The sequence below is a fragment of the Sinocyclocheilus grahami genome, unplaced genomic scaffold (genome assembly GCF_001515645.1).
Source record: "Sinocyclocheilus grahami isolate Dianchi unplaced genomic scaffold, SAMN03320097.WGS_v1.1 scaffold808.1, whole genome shotgun sequence".
NCBI lineage: Eukaryota > Metazoa > Chordata > Actinopteri > Cypriniformes > Cyprinidae > Sinocyclocheilus > Sinocyclocheilus grahami.
The window spans coordinates 189,815-211,440 of NW_015505987.1; the positions used below are offsets into that span (position 1 = coordinate 189,815).

A 21,626-nucleotide genomic window follows, 5' to 3' on the forward strand; every position below is an offset into this window, starting at 1 on the left:
TTAACTATATCATGTTATGAATAAACTAAACATTTTGAATTTTTACCTCAGTGTGTTTCTTCTGAGTTTATGTGTGCTGTCACGCTCATTTGTTCTGAAGTCTCGAGACAAACAGAGTGAGCTTCAGCGCGAGCTTGTATTCTGTATTCTGCTAACTAACTGCAATTATCTCTGATGACGCAGTAATTTATCGCGGGAAGAAAACATCTTCGGTCTGTCCAATGATTGTAAAGTCATTAGGTCCGTCAGACTGAAGATATTTTAGCGGTAATGAGACCAAAAATATTTAAGACCCATCGAATCCGAATTTAAGACAATTTAAGACTTTTTAAGGCCTTATATTAGGAAAACGTTATTTAAGACATTTTAAGACTTTTTAAGGACCCGCGGACACCCTGTCTTCCTTCCTGGCACGCGATACTCTCTGACCTGTGTTTCTCACACCACTATGATAACATCATCACATTTCACACATTTAAGTTCAAGCCTCGTTCTGCCTCCTTGTTCCGCCCTGACCATTTCTTTCCAGTGGAACGCTGGTGTGTGTGGGAGTGAGAGTGTGTTTATGTGTGGGTTTGTCTGAGACAGAGATCGAGTGGTGGGTTGACAAGCGATAAGGGTGGCTGGATTAGGAAGTAATGGGTTAAAAATAGGTTGTTTGAAGGAGAGATTCCAAACCGAGGCAGGTGACTCTTTCATTTGAGTGAGCAGAGAGCTGGGGGTCTGAGGCAGAGAAGAGCAGACTGACTGGAGAATGAGGACGGATTACATCCCATTATGACCAGACGGGGGAAATAAGTAAACATGCATTGACAAGCATCAAATGGTGAAACCTGATAAAATCTCATTTTTCTAATACATAAAATATCAGAATATCAATGATTAACAACTTAAATTTAGTCTGTTTTTCACACAAGGTTACTATAAACTGTATGGTGAGCTGTGTAACAATTCCTTCTACTGTATTGCATGAATAAAATAAGAGCATAAGGGTTTGGAATGACATGAGGGTGAGTATATAATGACAGAATTGTCTTCTTTTTTTTGGGGTGAACTATTCTTATAATGTAGCTCTCCCTCACCAAATAGAGGTTTATTCAACTGTACTATTAGTATACTTCTTTTAATATAAAAATAAGAGTATACTTTCAGTATACTTTTCAGTTTTTTGTACTTATCAGAGATATACTTAAATGTATACTTAAGTATACTTGGCTTATACTGACAAGTATACAGAAAAATCAAGTATATTTGGTCTATACTTTGTTCTGTACTTAATCTTTTGACTGAGATGCACTTTGAAAAGTATAATTTATTATTCTAAGTATACTTAGTATAGTTTCCTGTTATTCCATCTGTTTGACAACGCCAAAAATGTGCCTCTTTTAGACACGTTTTAGATACTGATCTAGTAAACTTACATTTTCAAGTTTAGAGTAACAAAACAGCCTTGGGGTGGAATAGCTTAGAGCAAATAGTACAAATTTTCCAGAGAGTCTGACTGATCAATTTCTAAAGAAGCATGTCAAAATTATTCAGGGAAATAAGGTTTTCTTATCAAAGTGATTTCTTATCAAAATGTTAAGTACAACTTCTTAGAAGTTACAAAAAAGAAAAACATTTACATTTTCTGGTGAAAGTTCATTCATTCTCAGGCATAATGCTGACATCAATGGAAAAACTTTGGAGAGAACTGTCAGGATGCATATTCCTTTGTACAAAAGTGGACAGTGATACAAAAGGAATACCAAATCATGGTTTTAAAAGAAATTCAAAAACAACGGACTTGCGACAAGGTCCCTGAAATAACCAGGCCTTTACTTTAAGCTTTCATTTCGTGATGAGTGTTTATTTGCTAGAAGAAGAACAGGGGAAATACCAAGCAAATGTCTCAGAGCCAGTAAAAACTGGTACACAGTATGACAACACAGTAAGATGCGATATGCAGAAATGAAATGCAATGTTGTTTATCCGTACCGGAACTACCTGCTGTAGCCAAAGCACAATAAACTCATTTAGCCTTTTCAAAGGCCTATGGGAATCCATACACTGGTCTCATGTGACCAAGTCAATCGTTTTGGATCTAACAGCATCCAAAATGGTATGGCATTTCTAAGGGAGGAGTACAGTGAGAAGTGTCTGATTCCCACAATGAAGTTCGGTGGTCATGAAGTTTTTATATAGGGATGTTTGAGTGACCCTGGACCACAAAACTAGCCATAAGGGTCAATTTTTCGTAATTGAGATTTATACATAATCTGAAAGCTGAATAAAAAAGCTTTCCATTGATGTATGGTTTGTTAGGATAGGACAATATTTGGCCGAGATACAACTATTTGAATATCTGGAATCTGAGGGTGCAAAAAAAATCCAAATATTGAGAAAATCACCTTTAAATTTGTCCAAATGAAGTTCTTAGCAATGCATATTACTAATCAAAAATTAAGTTTTAATATATTTACAGTAGGAAATTTACAAAATATCTTCATGGAACATTAAATTAACTTAATATCCTAATGATTTTTGGCATAAAAGAAAAATCTATAATTTTGACCCATACAATGTATTTTTGGCTATTGCTACAAATATACCCCAGCGACATAAGACTGGTTTTGTGCTCCAGGGTCACATATGAAGGAGTTGTGCTTTATCGATGCTGTTATGAACTCACGCACCATTGTGTGATGTACTGTAGTATGAAACCCTGAAACCTGAATGATGCTACCATCTCCTCATTCTCTGCATTGCTGAGAATTTTTCCACATGACAATGCTGAAAAAATACATTCTTTCAAATATAGAATTTTTTTTTACTGCTTTATTTTTCTTTATCTTCACTTACCTAATAACAATAACTTAAACTGATTTAAAATCTTTATAATAACACAAACAAGGTTTGAGTCAGCTGAAATAGCAAGTTGGTGTGATCCAAAAAACTGCATAGATATGAGCAACCCAAAAAAAATCATGTTAATTTCCCTGAATAAACTACTCTTAGAGTTTGCTAAATATATCATGTTAAACTCTGGGGACAGTACATAGATAAAAGATTGAAAGTACAATTAGTAGAATTAGGACTTAGTGACCAACATGCTATTACAAACAAAATAATGCAAATAATCATTATCTGGGAGATAAGTTAACAGGTACTATAAGCTTCCCTGTGTAAATGTGACTCTGTTTGATGTTTGCTAGAACAACCCACCTTTATAGTAGAAGAGGCAATAATCAGCTAGAACAAACCATTTTCTCTTCCACAGCCGCATCCCTGAGCTGTCCTGAAAGTACAAAGCAACACAAACACTGATGGGAAAACACACACACACTCAGGCAGGTGAAGACATCTGATGGGGAAAGACAGCACTTCAAACAGACTTCAAACATGCAATTCGCAGCACTTCCCCTTGACAGCACCGTTTCACTTCCAGTTAAAGAGTTTTTTTAAAGCCTATTATCAAAAACTATCCATGTAAATACACTCCTGATGTTTTCACGCCGTGAAAGACCCATGTGTGCATGTGTGTTTGTGTCTGAATAACTGAAAAAGACAAAAGAAAAGTCAAATGAGCTGCCTACCTAGACCGCATTTATGATGTGTTTAAAAGTTCAAAATACGCATTTCAACTGTTCAAAAGTTCCTGTGATGCCCAAAAATCCTGTGTCACAACTACTGATGTTTAGGAAGACACATTTCCCCAATATTCAGATTTGTGGTCAAACAAAATGGTTTCAAACTTCATAAAATTGAAGTCTAAAATTGGTCTAGAAAGACTAAAAGACTAGAAATTTCAAATAGAGGTCCATGAACATCCCTGAAGAACCTCCAGGGTATAAAACAGAATTTTTTTAATAACTAATTTCTAGCTATAACCTTCGAACTGATGATCTGTTAAGCATTATGTAATACTAATATTCGTTAAAGTAAACTAACGTTTGAAAGTTTTAAAAGAAGTCTCTTATGCACATCAAGGCTGCATTTATTTGATCAAAGATACAGTAAAAATAGTAATATTGTGAAATATTGCTACAATTTATAATAATTTTTTTCTATTTGAATATATTTTAAAATATAATTTACTCATGTGATGGCAAAAATTACTCTAGTCTTCAGTGTCTTTTAGAAATCTTTCTAATATGCTGATTTTGCACTCAAGAAACATTTATTATTACCATCGCTGAAATGGTTGTGCTGCTTAATATTTCTCTGAAAACCGTGATGCAGCATTTATTAGTAACAGAATTTTTTTTTAAACTTTTGGTCAATTTAATGCATTCTTGCTGAATAATATATATATAATATTTAATATATATATTAAAAAAAATAATTCCTACTGACTCCAAACATTTGAAAGGTGATATAAATCAAAGACATTATAAAGTGTTACTGAGACAATCTAGCTTCTCGGGTCTGTAAAGGCTGAAAACTTGTCATGTAAAGTATACTTTGAAAGCAAAAGTTTGGTTAACCAATAAACAAGCATTGGTCAAATCCTCTTACCTGTTTGTAGAGCCATCCACGTACCACTACAGGAACACTGGGATTCCGCTTTATGGCATGATCCCGTTTGCCAAAGCTATGGACCCTTCCACTGGACTTGGATCCCTAAATCACACACACACACACACACACACACACACACATACATAAACTGAAGATGACTGGGGGATTGAAAGCTCATTCATCACCTATTAGTCTGGACCATCTGCCAGGGGTGCATAGCTGATCTTACACACCATCCGCTGGCATTCTGTGGGCAAAGCAACGTAAGCCTACATGCTGCCCGCCACTCACACATGCCAGAGCACTCATACGGCTAATACATCACCACTGCACGCCGTCGCTGCCAACGACAAGAGCTACAAGCACTCATTCATCTAGAACAGTCCAAACGCAGGCAGGAGATGACACAGGCAGCGTTCCTGCTGCTGCATTATTTGGCGGCTCTTTAATAAACTATGGCAGTCGCCCGCATTCTTAGGAACCTTGTGAAGACTTACAGAAAACGTTTGACCTCTGTCATTGCCACCAAAGGGTATATAACAAAGTATTGAGATGAAATTTTGTTATTGACCAAATACTTATTTTCCACCATAATTTGCAAATAAATTCTTTAAAAATCCTACAATGTGATTTTCTGGATTTTTTTTCTCATTTTGTCTCTCATAGTTGAGGTATACCTATGATGAAAATTACAGGCCTCTCTCATCTTTTTAAGTGGGAGAACTTGCACAATTGGTGGCTGACTAAATACTTTTTTTCCCCACTGTAAGATAATGATGATATGATTATAATATTACCAAGGCCTCCGTTATAAAACGATAAGCTTCATACAACTGCTGCTTTTGTATTGCAAAGGTCTAGCTTTTTAGATCAATGTGAATAATCCATGTCAAGCATATGTGAGGGATACAAGATTCACAAATGGTTTAAAATATCTTTTAATTGAAGTTTTTAAGGAATAACGAAATGAAAATTCAGCAATTATTCAGTCCCTCTCACACTCGTTCTATACACCAGTGACCGTGTCTGTATCTGTAATGTTCCAAAAAGAAAAAGGTATCCTAAAAAGTGTCATAAAATGGTCCATGTTTTGCATGAGGTACAAGCTACAATCAAAGTTAGAGGCCGACCGATTGATCGGCCGATTTTTGGCATTTTTTAATTAATCGGCATCGGCCGATTGGGCTGCAAATTAGGCCGATTTATAGGCAGGCGCATCTGCGGGCAGCTAAGCGTTGTTGCGGAACGCCGGAGAATCTCTCTCTGGTTGCGTGAGAGACGGAGCAACTCACACTCTGCAGCCGCTTCTTGTTCACACACAGCTTCAGCTAATTGTACTAAAGAGTAATTACGTTTTACCCTACTAGAATTGATGCCGGAAAGTTGTCATATTCATAAGTGCATCAAGTCATTTGCATGTGAAAGTAGAAACACATGCAATTCAGACGAAACTTCTGGGCTGATTATAACATGCACGATAGCTTTCCTCATGAAATGTGTGTGTAGGTCCGACAATAGCCTCCACGATGTCATCGCTCGTGGCCAGTGCACTCTTAAGCAGTTATGAGCAGCGGGCTGGGTAATATGTGTGAACTCTTTTATTTTTGTTATCACTTGGCCATTTGACTTATAGCAGTGTCCAGTGTTTCCCATACATTGAGTTATTTGTGGTGGCTCGTCACCGCCATAAATAGATTTCCCAAAAGGCTTATACTTCGTTGAATAAACTGAGCACTGCACGTTTCAAAATTAAAATGCAGCGCGGGTGTTTTTATATGAATGTATCTTTGAAAAGAACCGACTGTCTTCAGAAAAGCTTCAATGTCATTTTCATTTTGTCTTTCCTGTAATGCCTGATAAAAGTAGCGTTTGTGACTGTGAGCGCAGTGCTTATTAGATTACAGCCGATACTGGGGAAACCGCTATATTTCCCGCTCCAACAGCGCCTCCTGCTGGCGTCAGCAAACATAAACAAAAAGTATGTTTCAGAGCTGTTTTGAGAAGGTGCTTATGTTTTGAGCCATGTATTATTACTCTGAATTAGGCTACTACTACTATTACTATCTTGTACCCTGCAATAATCATTTACTCAAACTCACTTTTATGAGATGAAGAAAAAAAAAAAAAGAAGAAAAGAAAATCAGCCAAAATATCGGCCAAAAAATCGGTATCATATATCGGCCATCGGCTGCCCTGATTTCTAAATATCGGCAATGGCAAGTGAAAACCCCATATCGGTCGACCTCTAATCAAAGTCATTTTTTCTTCTAATCTTCACTTCTATTTACACTTGTGCATATCTGGCATTTGCAGCCAGAATTTTAAAAATAATAAAAAATTTAACATATGTGTCACTATGATCTGTATACATATTCTTCAAAAATTTCTACTATTGTGTTCCACTAAAAAAATACCCCTTGTGGAAAAAGCCCTTGTGTGAGAGTTTAATTGCACTGAATGTGTACTGGTAGTGTAGCTTAAATCTTAAAAGTATATATATTTTTTTAAAACTGTACATGCAGATAATATAATATAAATGAAATAAAAGGTATTGTAAAAGAAGAACACTTTCACAACTGTTTTCCTAACACACTTGAGAACACTTTAAAAAGTGCACTTTGACTTTGACATGTCAAATAAAAAGTTTCATTTTTAAGTACATTTTAAATCGTTGCTTTATTAAGATTTTGTCATGTTTTAAAGTACACTTATTTTTATGTTGAATAAGATACTAAAAAACTTGTAAAGTTCATGATTATAATTTTTACTGTAGTGTGTTATCTGATATGACATTTCAAGTTAATATATTTCAATGTACTAAAATGCAACTTCATCATTACAAAGTTGTACTTATATTATATTTAAATACATGACATTCGAGTTTAAACAGAAATTTAATTAAAGTATATTTAAGTTTGGAACTGTCCTAAATAATAACGGAATTGCAATTATTGTGTGGATTATCACTTTAACATGCGTTTGCTTTTTTCCAGTATTTATTCAACTCATGTGTATCACATCCCAAACAATGCATACAGATATGCAACAAATCACTCACAATACGAATCGCAATCCGTTTCATTGGTCTTCTTTGTCTGCTCAGAGATGGTAGTCAAGGGCTCTGATCACTCTGTGTTTGTGTCGCCAGCACTAGGGAATTGATGCCTCAGCACAGAGGAATAAACACTCTAATTACCAGAACAGATGCTAACCAAGCATAGAGAATGATCAGCATCAGGAGTCTTGTCAAGCTAACTTGCTCATCTAGTTCCATAAAGTCTTCTATCTACAAAATATCAGGTCTATTTTCTTTCCGTTTGACTAGTTTTGTTGTCTGTCCAACAGGATCAGGTTCTTACTAACCTTTGAGCCTGAAGTGGTGTCCAGAGTTGAAGAGGTGACGGTAGTCGAGGCCTCACTAATGGTGCTGGAGGGCCGTGTGGTCGTCTGTGGTTGCTTCAGCATGTGTCGTCCAGTCCTGCAGAGGAGAACACGGAGATGGGTCTGTTACGCTGCTAAACTGCTTTACATTTAACACATTTCATTAAGGCTGCACAATTGAATCAAAATAAAAATGAAATTGTGATATGGCTTAGTGTGAGCAAAGGCTGTAATTTAATTAAAGGGGTCACATGATGCGATTAAAATTTTTCCTTTCTCTTTGAAGTGATACAAGCTCTTGGTGCATAAAGAAGATCTGTAAAGTTGCAAAGACTAAAGTCTCAAATCCAAAGAGATATTCTTTATAAAAGTTAAGAGTCAACCACGCCTACCTAAAACGGCTCATTCTAACATGCCCCCACATGTTTACGTCACGATGTGGGAAGATTTGCATAACGAGAGTAGACTACAATGCCGGCTGTTCTGACTGTAAGTAAGTTTTTTATATTAAAGAATGTGCCACTGATGATTCAAACGCAAGATTTGAGCAGTGTAAAGTAGCGCTTGTTGTTTGTCATTTCTCCGATGACAAATGCAGACATGGTTTTATGTTTACGCGGTGCGATGCAACAATGCAATGACATGTATAAATCATTATAATCCGTAATTATGTCCCCACTGGATGCAACAAATGCCTCGTTTATAATGGGTTTGAATGTTTTTGTCTCGTCGCTCTGGCCTGACAGGGCATCACAGTATGGTAAGGGGCGTAACATTTCTGTCACACGCTTGAGGTATTCGGCCAATCACAACGCACTAGATAGCTGGCCAATCAGAGAATAGCTCGCTTTTCAGACCGATGAGCTTTGTAAAAATTGACGCGTTTCAGAAAGGCGGGGCATAAAGGAGAAACAATAATGTACAGTATGTGGAAAATAATGTGTTTTTTGAACCTTAAACCACATAAACACATTTCATTACACCAAATACACAAAATAATGTTCTTTTTAGCAGCATCATATGACCCCTTTAAATATATTTGAAGCGTGTTTCAGAATGAAGCACAGCACTGTGTCCTTTTACACGCGAGCAGCTTATGATGAATTGTTTTCAGTCTCTCAGAGCAGTAACTGTTTCTCCACACGAACAAATCTCTCCATCTGCTCTGAGTTTGGAACGCTTATAGCTTGCATTTGAAAATGCAACGCTCCAACGATCTTCCCAAACTTGTCAAGAAACGTGCTTATAAAGAGGCTGTTAAATAAGTTTTAAGGTCTCTGAGGTTTTTCACCAAAATAAAAGCTTGGTTTAACTTTTGAAAATGTAGCCATAGATAGACAGCCATAGATATTAGTATTTAAATTTTACAGTGGAAATATTACAATATTAATTTTTCTTTTTTTATATTTGTATTTACTAATATAATAATAATAATTTTAATCATGATAAATAATAATGATTATTATTTTTTTTTTTATAGCCATATTGCTATTAGGGCTGTTAATTTAACATGTTAATTTGGTGCAATTAATTTGGAAAAAGTTACACGTTAAAACGCAGTTGCTGACAAACATGATGCTAGACGATGACTGACTATGTGATGTAGCCTATGAGAATGCAGTTATATGCCCCTATGGGTTTTTGTTATATATTTATATCATATGATATAGTTTAGTACTATCACACAAGCATGTGATATTGATTTTATACAATAGTTCCATATTGTGTTAATAAATAGTTAGTAAATAGGTTAATATTGTGTTAAATTTTAAAACTACATTGTCAATATTGTCTGTTTTGCTCAACTTTGAAAAAAAAAAAAACGGTTCTAAACAAAGCCACAGCAGAACTGTTGTGCATCTCCAAGCAAAACACAGTGTTGTTTTGAAAGAATCCATGTTTTTGAACTAGACGAATGAGCCAGTGATTAGGTGACCCATTCATAAAGACAGCCAATTGTTTAGTTTCTGAATAAATTGGTTGAATGAATGACTGACTCAATGACTCACTCATTAAGACAGTGACTTGCCACAACTTATTGGCGGTTTTAATATGTAAAGTATCATTTTATTTATTTTTAAAAACCATTTCATATTTCAATATTAATTAAAAAATGAATTAATACCCATTTATTATCATTATTTATGCAATGCTGAATCAAAATATTTCTTTTTAAAGCTACATTTTGTCTACTTTTTTGTCTATTCAATCATTTTCTCATTTAACACAATGATGACTTTAAATGACTTATTAGAGGTTATTTCTCAGCTAAAATTGAGATTAACTAATCGGCACATCATGTAATTAATTAGATTAAACATTTATATTGCTTGACAGACCCAATAGATTTTTTTTACCAAATTGTGCAGAAGAAATTAAATCTGAACACATTTGAATTAAATTGTTAAATTGTTCAATTAAAATTAAATCGCAAAATTTATCTGAAAAATTACATTTTCTTTTTTTTCTAAAAAATCCTGCAGCCCTACATTAATGTTACACAAATAATTATGTAAGGATGAAACATGGTTGCTACTAAGGAGGGAAAAATACTTTTCACCCGACAGTGAGAGTATAATAAGTTAACCCATACTCCCTATAATTAGCCACACCATACTATAACTGCAAGAAAACAGCAATGGCTAGAATTTCAGGTTGTTTTCCACAATTTCACATCAGTGTAAAAGTGAAATCCTCTTCCTATGTAATCAGAAGTCTTAGTCATAGTATAGTTGAGTGCTAGCATATGATACGTTGTGTCTGTGGCAAAACATAACACTTAAAAACTGACTGGAACTCTGCATGGTGACATTCATGATAAACAGTGTGTTTCACTCCTTAGTGTTTTGAACGATGGTCAACAGTAACCAAAATGTTTGGTTAGCAACATACTTCAAAATATCTTCTTTTGTGGTGCACAGAGGAAGAAAGGCATACAGGTTTGGAACGGCATGCTGGTGAGTATGATGACAGAATTTTCAATTTTGGGTCAACTATCCCTTTAGGTCTGCCATACAGAGTGCTATTAGTGTGTAGCTGCCAATGTAAAACACAGTCACTTATGAGGTTCCATGACTGTTAGAAATCAGCTGACTGACTATGCAAGCAGTAGGAGTTACAACTTATGTAAAGCTAATGGCTATAGACCGTATATGAAAACAAGCTCCTACCAAAAGTGACAACCAGTCACACAGCATTCTAATGCAGTACTGCTCTGTTCACACTAGAGATACATGTTTTTAATATCACAGGCTCACTTCAAAAAGCTTTTAGTAAATTAGAGTTACTGTGATGTGTCAAGTATAATTCCCCATGATTATTCAGAGAATGAACTTTCCCTTAAGCGCTCACTGACCTGGATGACAAATGAAATCCCTCAGGCAGTCAACAGGTAGGTTATATTAGTGGGCTATGAACTATGAAACTGACAAACACTCTTAAAACATACTGCTGATCAATATTGCTTTAATATTCTCCACACTGTTCATTAAAGGGGTCATATGACGTTGCTAAAAAGAACATTATGTTGTGTATTTGGTGTAATGCAATGTGTTTATGCGGTTTAAGGTTAAAAAAATACATTATTTTCCACATACTGTACATTATTGTTGCTCCTCTATGCCCCGCCTTTCTGAAACGCATTGATTTTTACAAAGCTCATCGGTCTGAAAAGCGAGGTGTACGCTGATTGGCCAGCTATCCAGTGCGTTGTGATTGGCTGAATACCTCAAGCGTGTGACGGAAATGTTACGCCCCTTAACATACTGTGATGCCCTGTGTCCCGGCGCGACAAGACAAAAACAATAAAACCCATTATTGTGGCAACCACATGTGACGACCCCGGGCTGGATTCCGCTTCGTCCACGGTGAAAGCCGATCCGACGATCCACAGCGCGAAGATGATTTATTTCCTCAGCGACCAGCACGGATCAGCTCCAGGCATGACGAAGCGGATATCGTCCTCTTTTGGAAGGCCAAACAAAGTAGTTTCGGTTTCACAACGAAACACACAGCGCCTTCACGACATGGCAGCGGCAGCAACAATACTACAGCGAGAATAAAAGTTATGCTTTCTTTCTTTGTGTAAACATTTGGGCGGAGTTATGCAAATCTTCCCACATCGTGACGTAGACATGTGGGGGCATGTTAGAACGAGCCATTTTAGGTAGGCATGGTTGACTCTTAAATTTTATAAAGAATATCTCTTTGGATTTGAGACTTTAGTCTTTGCAACTTTACAGATCTTCTTTATGCACCAAGAGCTTGTAACACTCCAAAGAGAAAGAAAAAATTTTAATCGCATCATATGACTCCTTTAAGTAAATCCAATCTAGCATTGTTTTAAACCAACTTCAAAAAGAGAGGACACATATGGCAACTCAAACTGATGTCTTCAGTTACTTTCACTGTTTTTAGTAAATCTTCTGCATCTTAATAAAGGAAAACACTACCATTAAAAATGTTGGGGTCGGTAGGATTTTTTAAAATGTTTTTGACAGAAGACTTGATGCTTACCAAGACTGCATTTATTTAAAATCTAAATCCAGAAAAACTGTAATATTTTTAAATAAAATGACTGTTTCTATTTGAATATATTTTATAATGTCATTTATTGCTGTGATGCAAAGCTGAATTTTCAACAGCCATTACTCCAGTCTGTAGTGTCACATGATCCTTCAGAAATCATTCTAATATGCTGATTTGTTGCACAAGAAACATTTCTTATTTTAATCAATGTTGAATACTGTTGTGCTGCTTAATATTTTCACTGAAACCATGAAACTTTTTTTCAGGACTTTCGTAAGTATAAAATTCAAAAGAACAGCATTAATTTGAAATAGAAATCTTTTGTAACATTATAAATGTCTTTTTGTCACGTTTGATGAATTTAATGCGTCCACGCTGAATAAAAGTATACATTTCTTTAAAAAAAACACACAAAAAAAACACACACGTTCCCAAACTTCTGAACTGTAATCAATATTCCTATAGGAGATCCATGCATTTAAATGTTTTTTTAAATGATATCCCAGTTATTAAAACTAAGAAACAGACAGCAAACTAGGACAGAACCACTGGTTTTGGCTCCTCTTCAGTCCGAGAGGAACCAAAAGTGTCCTCTATGAGTGTCAACATTAAAATAATCAGAGCAGACTGAATTTACTGCTATTAATTTATCTTAAGACTAGAATACTCTACACAAGATTTGTCTAGTTTTTGGCCCTGATTTTCAGTCTGGACAAGTTGACACTAGTTGCCGAAAGTCAGAGCCAGTTTGCAGATTTGAGCACAAAGATTTCATAGAAATTTGCATAGTGTTTGATGGCCACAGACTCTGATTTTTTTTAGCTACCGATTATGATTCCATCCAGATGGAGGATATCAAACAAGTGTGATATTTTGAGCTGATTTTAGAACACACTGTCTTCATTTGTCATGTGCTTCCTACTATAACAATAACCTGCGTGTTTCTGCGTGAGTTTCTTCTGTTCAGACTGACTTGAAAGTCTGGTAGTGTGTGATCCTCAACCGTTTAGTGTACGATGCCCAGTAGTTTTTCCACTGTAAGTATTTACAAAGTCAACAAGTGCATAATGCCCAGTGTTTTCAAATCTGTTCAGATGTATGTCAAATGCATGTTAAATCTGTTCTATCTCTTTCTATCCTTTATCACAAAAGCACTGCCTGACTAAAAAACCATACAAAGATTGCAGCTTTTTCTGAGTGCTTATAGATCAAATGTCTCATCAACTGATTCCAGCTGGCATGATTACAAAGGAAACTGCCTACAAGGACCCCAACATTTCGTAAATACAATCTACTGCCTAAACAACAATGGAAGATTTACTTTGTATAACTGTCATTGCACTTTGACCTTGAGGACTGTCAAATCATAAGAACAGTGCGACAAAGTATATTATTTCTGTCCTCTTCAAACTATTCTTATACTCTACTCCCAAAAACCTCACTACCATAAAATGCCACTGTGTTATAGTTATGGCAAACCATAACCCAAACCATTCACATAAACCTGTATGACATACGTTTGTTCTTTTTCATCAATTTTAATCAGATTCTCCTTATATAAGAGGTAGGGTCAGCAGGGAGATGGTTCAGGAATCCTCACAGCACGGCCCTCACACTTAGAATCTTAGAACAGATGGCCAGATATGCAAAGAGTCAAAATACAAAAGAAAAAGAAAAGCAGACCATCCTTCTAGATATGCACACTTGAAGAATCTGTGGGCTTTGGGCACTCAAATCTCTCTAGCACCTTTTATTCAGTGGCTCTTAGTAAAGGTGTGGAAAGAATCAGCACGGTATAGCAGCATGGTGCAGCACTGACATGAAAGGATCAATATTTCTAAAAACACTGCTTTTGAAGTTTAGAAATCTTTTAGGTATGAAAATATTGATGGTTAAAGCTAGCCTAAAATTTAAAAGCTATACAAACTGATACAATCTCACTGTGACTCACTGTCTATGGCAGTTATGTTATTGTTAACTAAAACTATTAATTGTTTTCCGTCTTGGCAGCAAACTGAACTAAATAAATTTAAGCACTAAAATGAACAAAACTGAAATAAAAATATATTAAAGCTAACTGGAAATGTATATATTATAATAATAATAATAAAATAAAATAAAAATGACGAATGCACATAATAAAATTACTAAAACTTAAACTACTAAAAAGAAAACGGAAAACATAAAAATAAATGCTAATTCAAGTCAAGTCACCTTTATTTATACAGTGCTTTATACAATACAGATTGTGTTAAAGCAGCTTTACAGTGTTAAATAGGAAAAACCTGTGCTGATAATGCAAGAGGACAATAGAAAACAGTTTATTAGTAAAAGTCAGTTCATTGTTGATTCAGCGATGTCAAGTCAAAATATGAACTAATATTATAATAGTTCATAAATAACACCAAAATCATATTGGGATATTCTGATGCTTAGATATGCTGGGGGCCTCTGGGGCCCCATACAGGGCCTGTGTATACTGTCCCAAGCCAAACGAGTCCTCTCTGATATATTGAGTCTCTCTGATATATTAGATGTGTCAATATAAGATGTTACTGCATGTTTTCCACCAGAAAATGGTATGATCACTTAGAAAAGCAATAGCATAATATATGTCTGTGGTAAAAAACAGTGCAAAATGAGTTCTGCACTAGGGTTGGCCGATGTCTACAAAATTGGCATCGGGCGATGTCTACAGTGAAGCATCGCGATGGATGATGACATCGGCGGAGGGGGAGGGGGGGGTTTGGGGTTGTGCCCCGAAACGAGAAAACGATTGCTAATGGTTGCCTGTTACATAACAGTAAATAAAATTCCACTTACCACTAGTAAGGAGGAGAGATGACTGAGGACGATGGAGAATGATTTGCAGATTCTGAGCACCACTGACAAACATCTAATCTTGTAAAATGTGTGGTAAGTACTGCCACTCCATAGTATAAACAGAGTACGTGTGATCGTGAATCTTAAAAGTAAAAGTGAAACTAAAAAGCACTCGTGCATTCAAAAGTAGTTTCAATGCCAGCCTGATTCAACCCTGATGCCCGCTATTTATATACAGTATAATTACCCAATGATATAACTGCGAGAGAAATTATTAAAATATGTACTTTCCTCCCATCTCGTATTTATTCTCTTTAGGGGTTCCGTATACATGTAATTTTCTTTCCGAACACGGTATTGAGATACGGCGGATTGCGGGGGGTATGGGGGGATGATACACATTGTGATGTGTATCAGCCATCGGCAATGGACGATGGCATCGTCTATCGGCCCAACCCTATTCTGCACCAAAGTCCATTTACCAAAAAGTTATACCAAAGATTTAAAATTGATTCACAATTATACTTCAATAAAAGTATCAAAGGAGAACAAGTTCTTCCAGAACAATCTGTCCTCATACTCTGCATAATGTATAGTAGTTAGGTTATTATATGATCCCTACAGCTCATATTAGATCTTTCCAGCATGTGCCTGGTCTGTTGATACATTAAGAGCCAACGACACATTACCTGCGGTTCTCAGAAAGCCTCATGCACCCACACAGCTGTTAATGAGATGCATTCATTTGGAAGTGGCAGGAGAATACAGCCTCCTGCTCACAGACAGACGATAAGAGAGGCCCAGTCTTTGAAATATATGCACTAATATGAGCTGCTTTTAGAGAGATCCAGGTTAGATAAGACCGGTGGGCAGCTATTGAAACATTGTTCTAATGGCAGATCCTTCTTGGACTAAGGATGTTGGACTGTGTAGCGTTATTATGAGGTTCCCTAACATAACCTGAAAGATTTTGATGTATCTCTTAACAGCATAAAACGAAACAGCCCAAAGTTTGTCTCTGATAAGGAATACCTCTGAATTTCGACATCTTTTCCTGTACAAGCCATTATTGAAGAGCATAACCACCCAAGTGCCCTGTGCACATGTTTGAGAAAACAGACAGCTATAATATGTTACAACTTGACAGCAGCAAGAGGGGATCTGAGTGAGTGAGACTATTGACAAATGCCAGTGGAGACATGTGATACTTAAGTCAGCTGTATCCTTCCAGCTCTGCATCTGCTAACATATAGATCATTAACATGATATATCACAACCGTATGATGGTACTGATTTTTAAAATGCTTTTTAAGAAGTCTCTTATGTTCACCAAGCCTGCATTTATTTGATAAAAATATAGTAAAAACAGTAATATTGTAAAATATAATTAAATAACTGTTTTCTATTTTAATATATTTTTTCAAATTTAATCTATTTCTGTGAATTTTCAGCAGCCATTAGTCCCCAGAAATCCTTCAGAAATCAATCTAATATGCTGATTTGGTGTCTAAGAAACATTTCTTATAATCAATGTTGATAACAGTTGTGCTACTTAATGAATATCGTGATATGTTTTAACCAGGATTCTTTGATAAAAATCAAGTTTAGCAAAAAAGAACAGCATTCATTTGAAATGTAATTTTTTTATGTAACAATGTAAAAGTCTCTAATGCATCCTTGCTGAAAAAAAGTATTAATTTCTTTAAAAAAATACCTTACCGACCCCAAATATTTGAATGGTAGTGTATAATATCAAAATAGGAAATACTCCTATTTAATTACCAGTGTTGGGAAAAGTTACTTTTAAAATTAATGCATTACAACATTGCGTTACTCCCTAAAAAAGTAACTAATTGTATTAGCTACTTTTCATGGAAAGTAATGCATTGTGCTACTTTTGCCTTCATTTTTCTCATCGGTGCTGGGCTTACTTTTTTGTTTTTAACATAAGACATTTCTTTTTTTGGCAACTGTAAAAGCCCTTCGACACCAAAAGTGAAATGAATAAGCCTCCGTCTGAAAGAAATGCAAATTCACATTTGTACAGTAGAGGATTCAGCTCAAACAAACCTTTCAGCTTTGCTGCCAGTCAATAAATGGGAAAACAAAGCAACTGGCATTACTAATTTGAAAAAGATAGTTATTTTCTTGTAAATTAAAAAGTAATGCCTTACATCACTAGTTACTTAAAAAAGTAATCTGATTATGCAACTTGCATCACTTAATTACTGATACAAGTCTATTAATAGCTTTTAATTAATAGTTGGTAATGTTACTATTTAAACGCTCATCAGGTCGAATTTGATAAATGTAATTTATTATTTGTACCCATTACAGGCTTACATTTAATCTTTAAAAACTGTTTTGAGAGAAAATGCTGCTGGAATTATTTTGGTTCCATATGCAATTCACTCATGCTTCATTCATGCTTAATAAAAGCCCTTGCTGACATGCATGGAGCATGAGACAAGCAGCCTGAGCTGTTTAGCATCTTAAAAGTATATGAAGTCTCAATATTTCATCTATGTTATTAGTAGGGCTGGGTATCGTTCAAAATTTTTCGATATCGATACCGATACCTTGACTTCGAGACCGGTTCCTGAACGGTACTTTTTCGATACCAATTTTATGAAATCAATTTTAACAAGATTACATTATCTAAAAAAAAAACTTTGGTTTTATTTTTCAGCTTGTTGATGTTTATACAAACTCAAAGACTCATCTCCTGAGCCACTGCACAAAGGAACAAAATGTAACCAACACAATAAATCAGTGCAAAATAGTTTTACTAAAGCTCAAATAGTCTTCAGTTTACACATCTGTTAGGCTACATTTACACTAGTTAGTGTTCGTTTTAAAACGCATAGCTGAGACAGAATCATGATTTCTATTTATTTTCTACTGATTTACTGATGAGCATTAGCAGCTTCCAGCGCTGTCTGCTTGTGTTCTCTCTTCCATGATCGCTGCTCTGACTTAAATCTTAAATCTGACAGATTTAATTTCAGCAACAATACATGGCCAAAACACACATTAGATGGCAGGTCCGGATTTACTTATTTTCGTGACATTTTTGGGCCCCCTTCCCTATTAATATAATAGACCTAATATTACCACCCAAGCAAACAAAAATATTTCTTAATCAGTGGAAACCGATACAGTGTTTTGTGTATCGGAATAAGTGCTTGCGTTCAGTCAATAAAAATCGAATAGTTCTATGGAACAAGTCAATATTGCTATGGAAAGACCATACCATATAGTCGTGGCCACATAACCACCTCCGGGGGTGCATTATTTCTCTAATAATTTTAACGGCCTGGAGTCCCAACCACACATCAAGACATTGTTCAGATAATTTGTTTCAAGACATTTGACATGTTTCCGTCAGCAGCGTCTACTAATAGCGAATCTTTAAGTTAAACTCCTTCATGAACCTCGCTACTGAGAAATGTCATGTAGCTTTTCAGCTGCGAAACTATTTTACTGATAAATTTGCGGTGCAGCGCTGACAAGAAGTTTCTATTCACGTCACTGCGTGTCTGGACTGTGTGTGTCTGCGAGAGAGAGAGTACCACGAGAGCTAAAGATAGCAGACTGCTCCGTGCGCTTTCGAATCGCTCTTGCGGATGATCGATCTGTGTCGATCCTCTAGTCGAACACACCGGCTAGTGCTTATGCAGTTATTAATGCAGTCTAATGCGGTTATTAGAGAGAGGGAGAGAGAGAGACATTAAGTGCGTGTGAATACCTGCGTCTATGCGTCTCTCAGCAGCGTTCAGCAGCAGCGGCTACTAATAGTGAATCTTTAAGTTAAACTCCTTCATGAACCTCGCTACTGAGAAATGTCATGTAGCTTTTCAGCTGCGAAACTATTTTACTGATAAATTTGCGGTGCAGCGCTGACAAGAAGTTTCTATTCGCGTCACTGCATGTCTGGACTGTGTGTGTCTGCGAGAGAGAGAGTACCACGAGAGCTAAAGATAGCAGACTGCTCCGTGCGCTTTCGAATCGCTCTCGCGGATGATCGATCTGTGTCGATCCTCTAGTCGAACACACCGGCTAGTGCTGCAGGCTTATTGGCTCACTGACGCTGATGAGATTAACCCCTTAGGTATCGAAATTTGGTACCGAACGACAAGACGGTTTTCGATACTCGATGGTATCAAGACAATTTGGTCGGTGCCTAAAAAGTATCGAACTCGATACCCAGCCCTAGTTATTAGAAACCAAACTCAAGAACTGGGCTGCTAGTTTGCGACAGAACATAAATATAACCAAACAAGAAGTGACCTAGTCATGTCAAAAGACAATACTTACTGGTCCTGAAGTCTGAAATCAGAATTTTCAGCAGAGATCTGGCCTGTCACTGGATGTATGAAAGTAGTCGTCTTCTGGTTATGGCTACAGATAAGACAAAAACAAAGCGAATTAGCATGGTGATTATAATGTCACAAAAACACCATCTGAACATCAGCACAATCAACTCCTTGGATTTTCCTAGACATGTCCGTCACAAAACAAATCACACACACCAGTGATAATCAGTGGTGTTTTGCCTCTTTAATCATTTTGCTTACAGAGTAACCACAGATTAATGCAAACATATATGCAGTATATAACCTAATATCATCTATAATATTACAAACAGTAAGTTAGTAAGGTACAACTGGAAAAGATTTATACTCTCAGTGTAACATAGTCTGAGGTTTGGCAACATGTCGGCATGACATGTATTTCCAATGTGCCTATTTTAGGAAACTGCATCAACATCAAGAGTGGTCTGTTACATTTGAGGGGGACACGACTGCACAGCAGAAACAGACTTTGCCCCATATGAACAGAGGCATTGTCTCTACTATGTATTAAAGTGCTTCATGAAATGAACACCATGAGACTAAATAACAACAAGAGACTAAATAACTGCATGCATAAGTACTGTAATCAAAGTTACACTGCAGTCTATGTCTGAGCTGATAAAAAGCACCTTTCAAATCTGTTTAATGGCTGCAGAGAGTTCATGGAAAATGTGTGCAAAAGGAACACAAAAGAAAAGAAGTCTGATAAGAAATCTGAAGGTTATATAATTATAATTATACACTCAAACTACAACGTAACTTAAAACAACTGTATGCACATTTTTTATCTTGAAATATCACTTTAACAAAATCATTCTAATGGTACACTGACTTCAAATAAGGTGAATGGCTTTTGTTTCTTTCACCAGATGTATGTTTTGGGACTGGGAGTATGCAAGTTTGGTGAGTGGGTACGAAATTCAGTGAAAAGGCCGGATTACATTACGGCAGCAACAAATGCATGTGTACAGCCAAAGCCACTTGTACAATTATTCACTGTAATTATGACAGTGATATATTTACAATGGTGAATTTCACTCAAACTCTACATAATCGAAAAAAATACTCAGAACTACATACAGTTGCTTTAAGGTATGGACACATTAGCCAATAGACAATAGCCATCCCATAGATGTTGTTTCTTAAGCTTCATTAGCAGGTTGGTCCAGCCAATGCACAGTCCCAAGCACACATCTCAGGACACTAACTGCTTCTAATGGCAGCTCCAATGACTTTACCAATTGACGACTGGCTCATTTATTTAGAAGGCGGGACTTATTCTGCCATATAGACTGCAACAGTGCCTGCCCACTTTTTCAACAAGTTTGGTTCCTTGGACCTTGAAAGTATTTATCCTAATGTTGTTCTATTAATTTTAAAAAAAGTCCCTGTTAAAGAGTTTTTAAAAAAAATTAAAATATAAGCTATTTTTAAATGGATGCAAACTGACCTGAAAGCCTTGAATGTAAAACCCTCCCTATCTGAACAGGAATGCTTTGAAGTCACGAGGCATCCTTTCAACAGCAGAACACACTGGTGTGCATCAAGAGTGTAAATATGTGAACTCGACATGCTTTCACAATTCCATTGAGGCAGAGAGAGGTAGAGGTGAGGTCAGAGCACATTGTTTCCTTTCCAGTCGCTCCTATATATTTAAAGACCATAATTCACTGCATGGAGATGCCACAGGTTGCAGCGACTATATAAGCTTTACGGTTGTTTGTAATGGAGCTCTTTACTATTCTGGCTGACAGCCTGTGATAAGTGAAGGATTTGTGTGCACAAACATGGTGTGCATCCTTGAAAGGAGCCCCTGGATCTTTATAATCACAACACCTGTTTAGTCTCATGTGATTGTGTAGAAATACTCATTACGTCTTGCTGCAATGCTACATCAGTACCACCTTATACTTTTAAATATACACCATTATATGAAAAACGTGTATTTTTATTATTTTTTTTACAAAATTATATATATATATATATATATATATATATATATATATATATATACACATATATAATATATGTATATAATTA

General features: G+C 36.1%; 1 protein-coding gene across 6 annotated transcripts in view; it reads right to left on the reverse strand.

Moving 5' to 3' along the window:
- The window catches only part of LOC107562125 (pleckstrin homology domain-containing family A member 7-like), a 101,831-nt gene that overhangs the window by 22,143 nt on the left and 58,062 nt on the right, over positions 1–21,626 (reverse strand). For all 6 annotated transcript variants that reach the window (XM_016246696.1, XM_016246695.1, XM_016246694.1 and 3 more), the window contains 4 exons: positions 19,549–19,632; positions 7,864–7,978; positions 4,498–4,602; positions 3,205–3,277 (listed from right to left, as the gene is read on the reverse strand). In XM_016246696.1, coding sequence (XP_016102182.1) covers positions 3,205–3,277; positions 4,498–4,602; positions 7,864–7,978; positions 19,549–19,632 — 377 coding nt within the window. The remainder of the gene's footprint in view (positions 1–3,204; positions 3,278–4,497; positions 4,603–7,863; positions 7,979–19,548; positions 19,633–21,626) is intronic.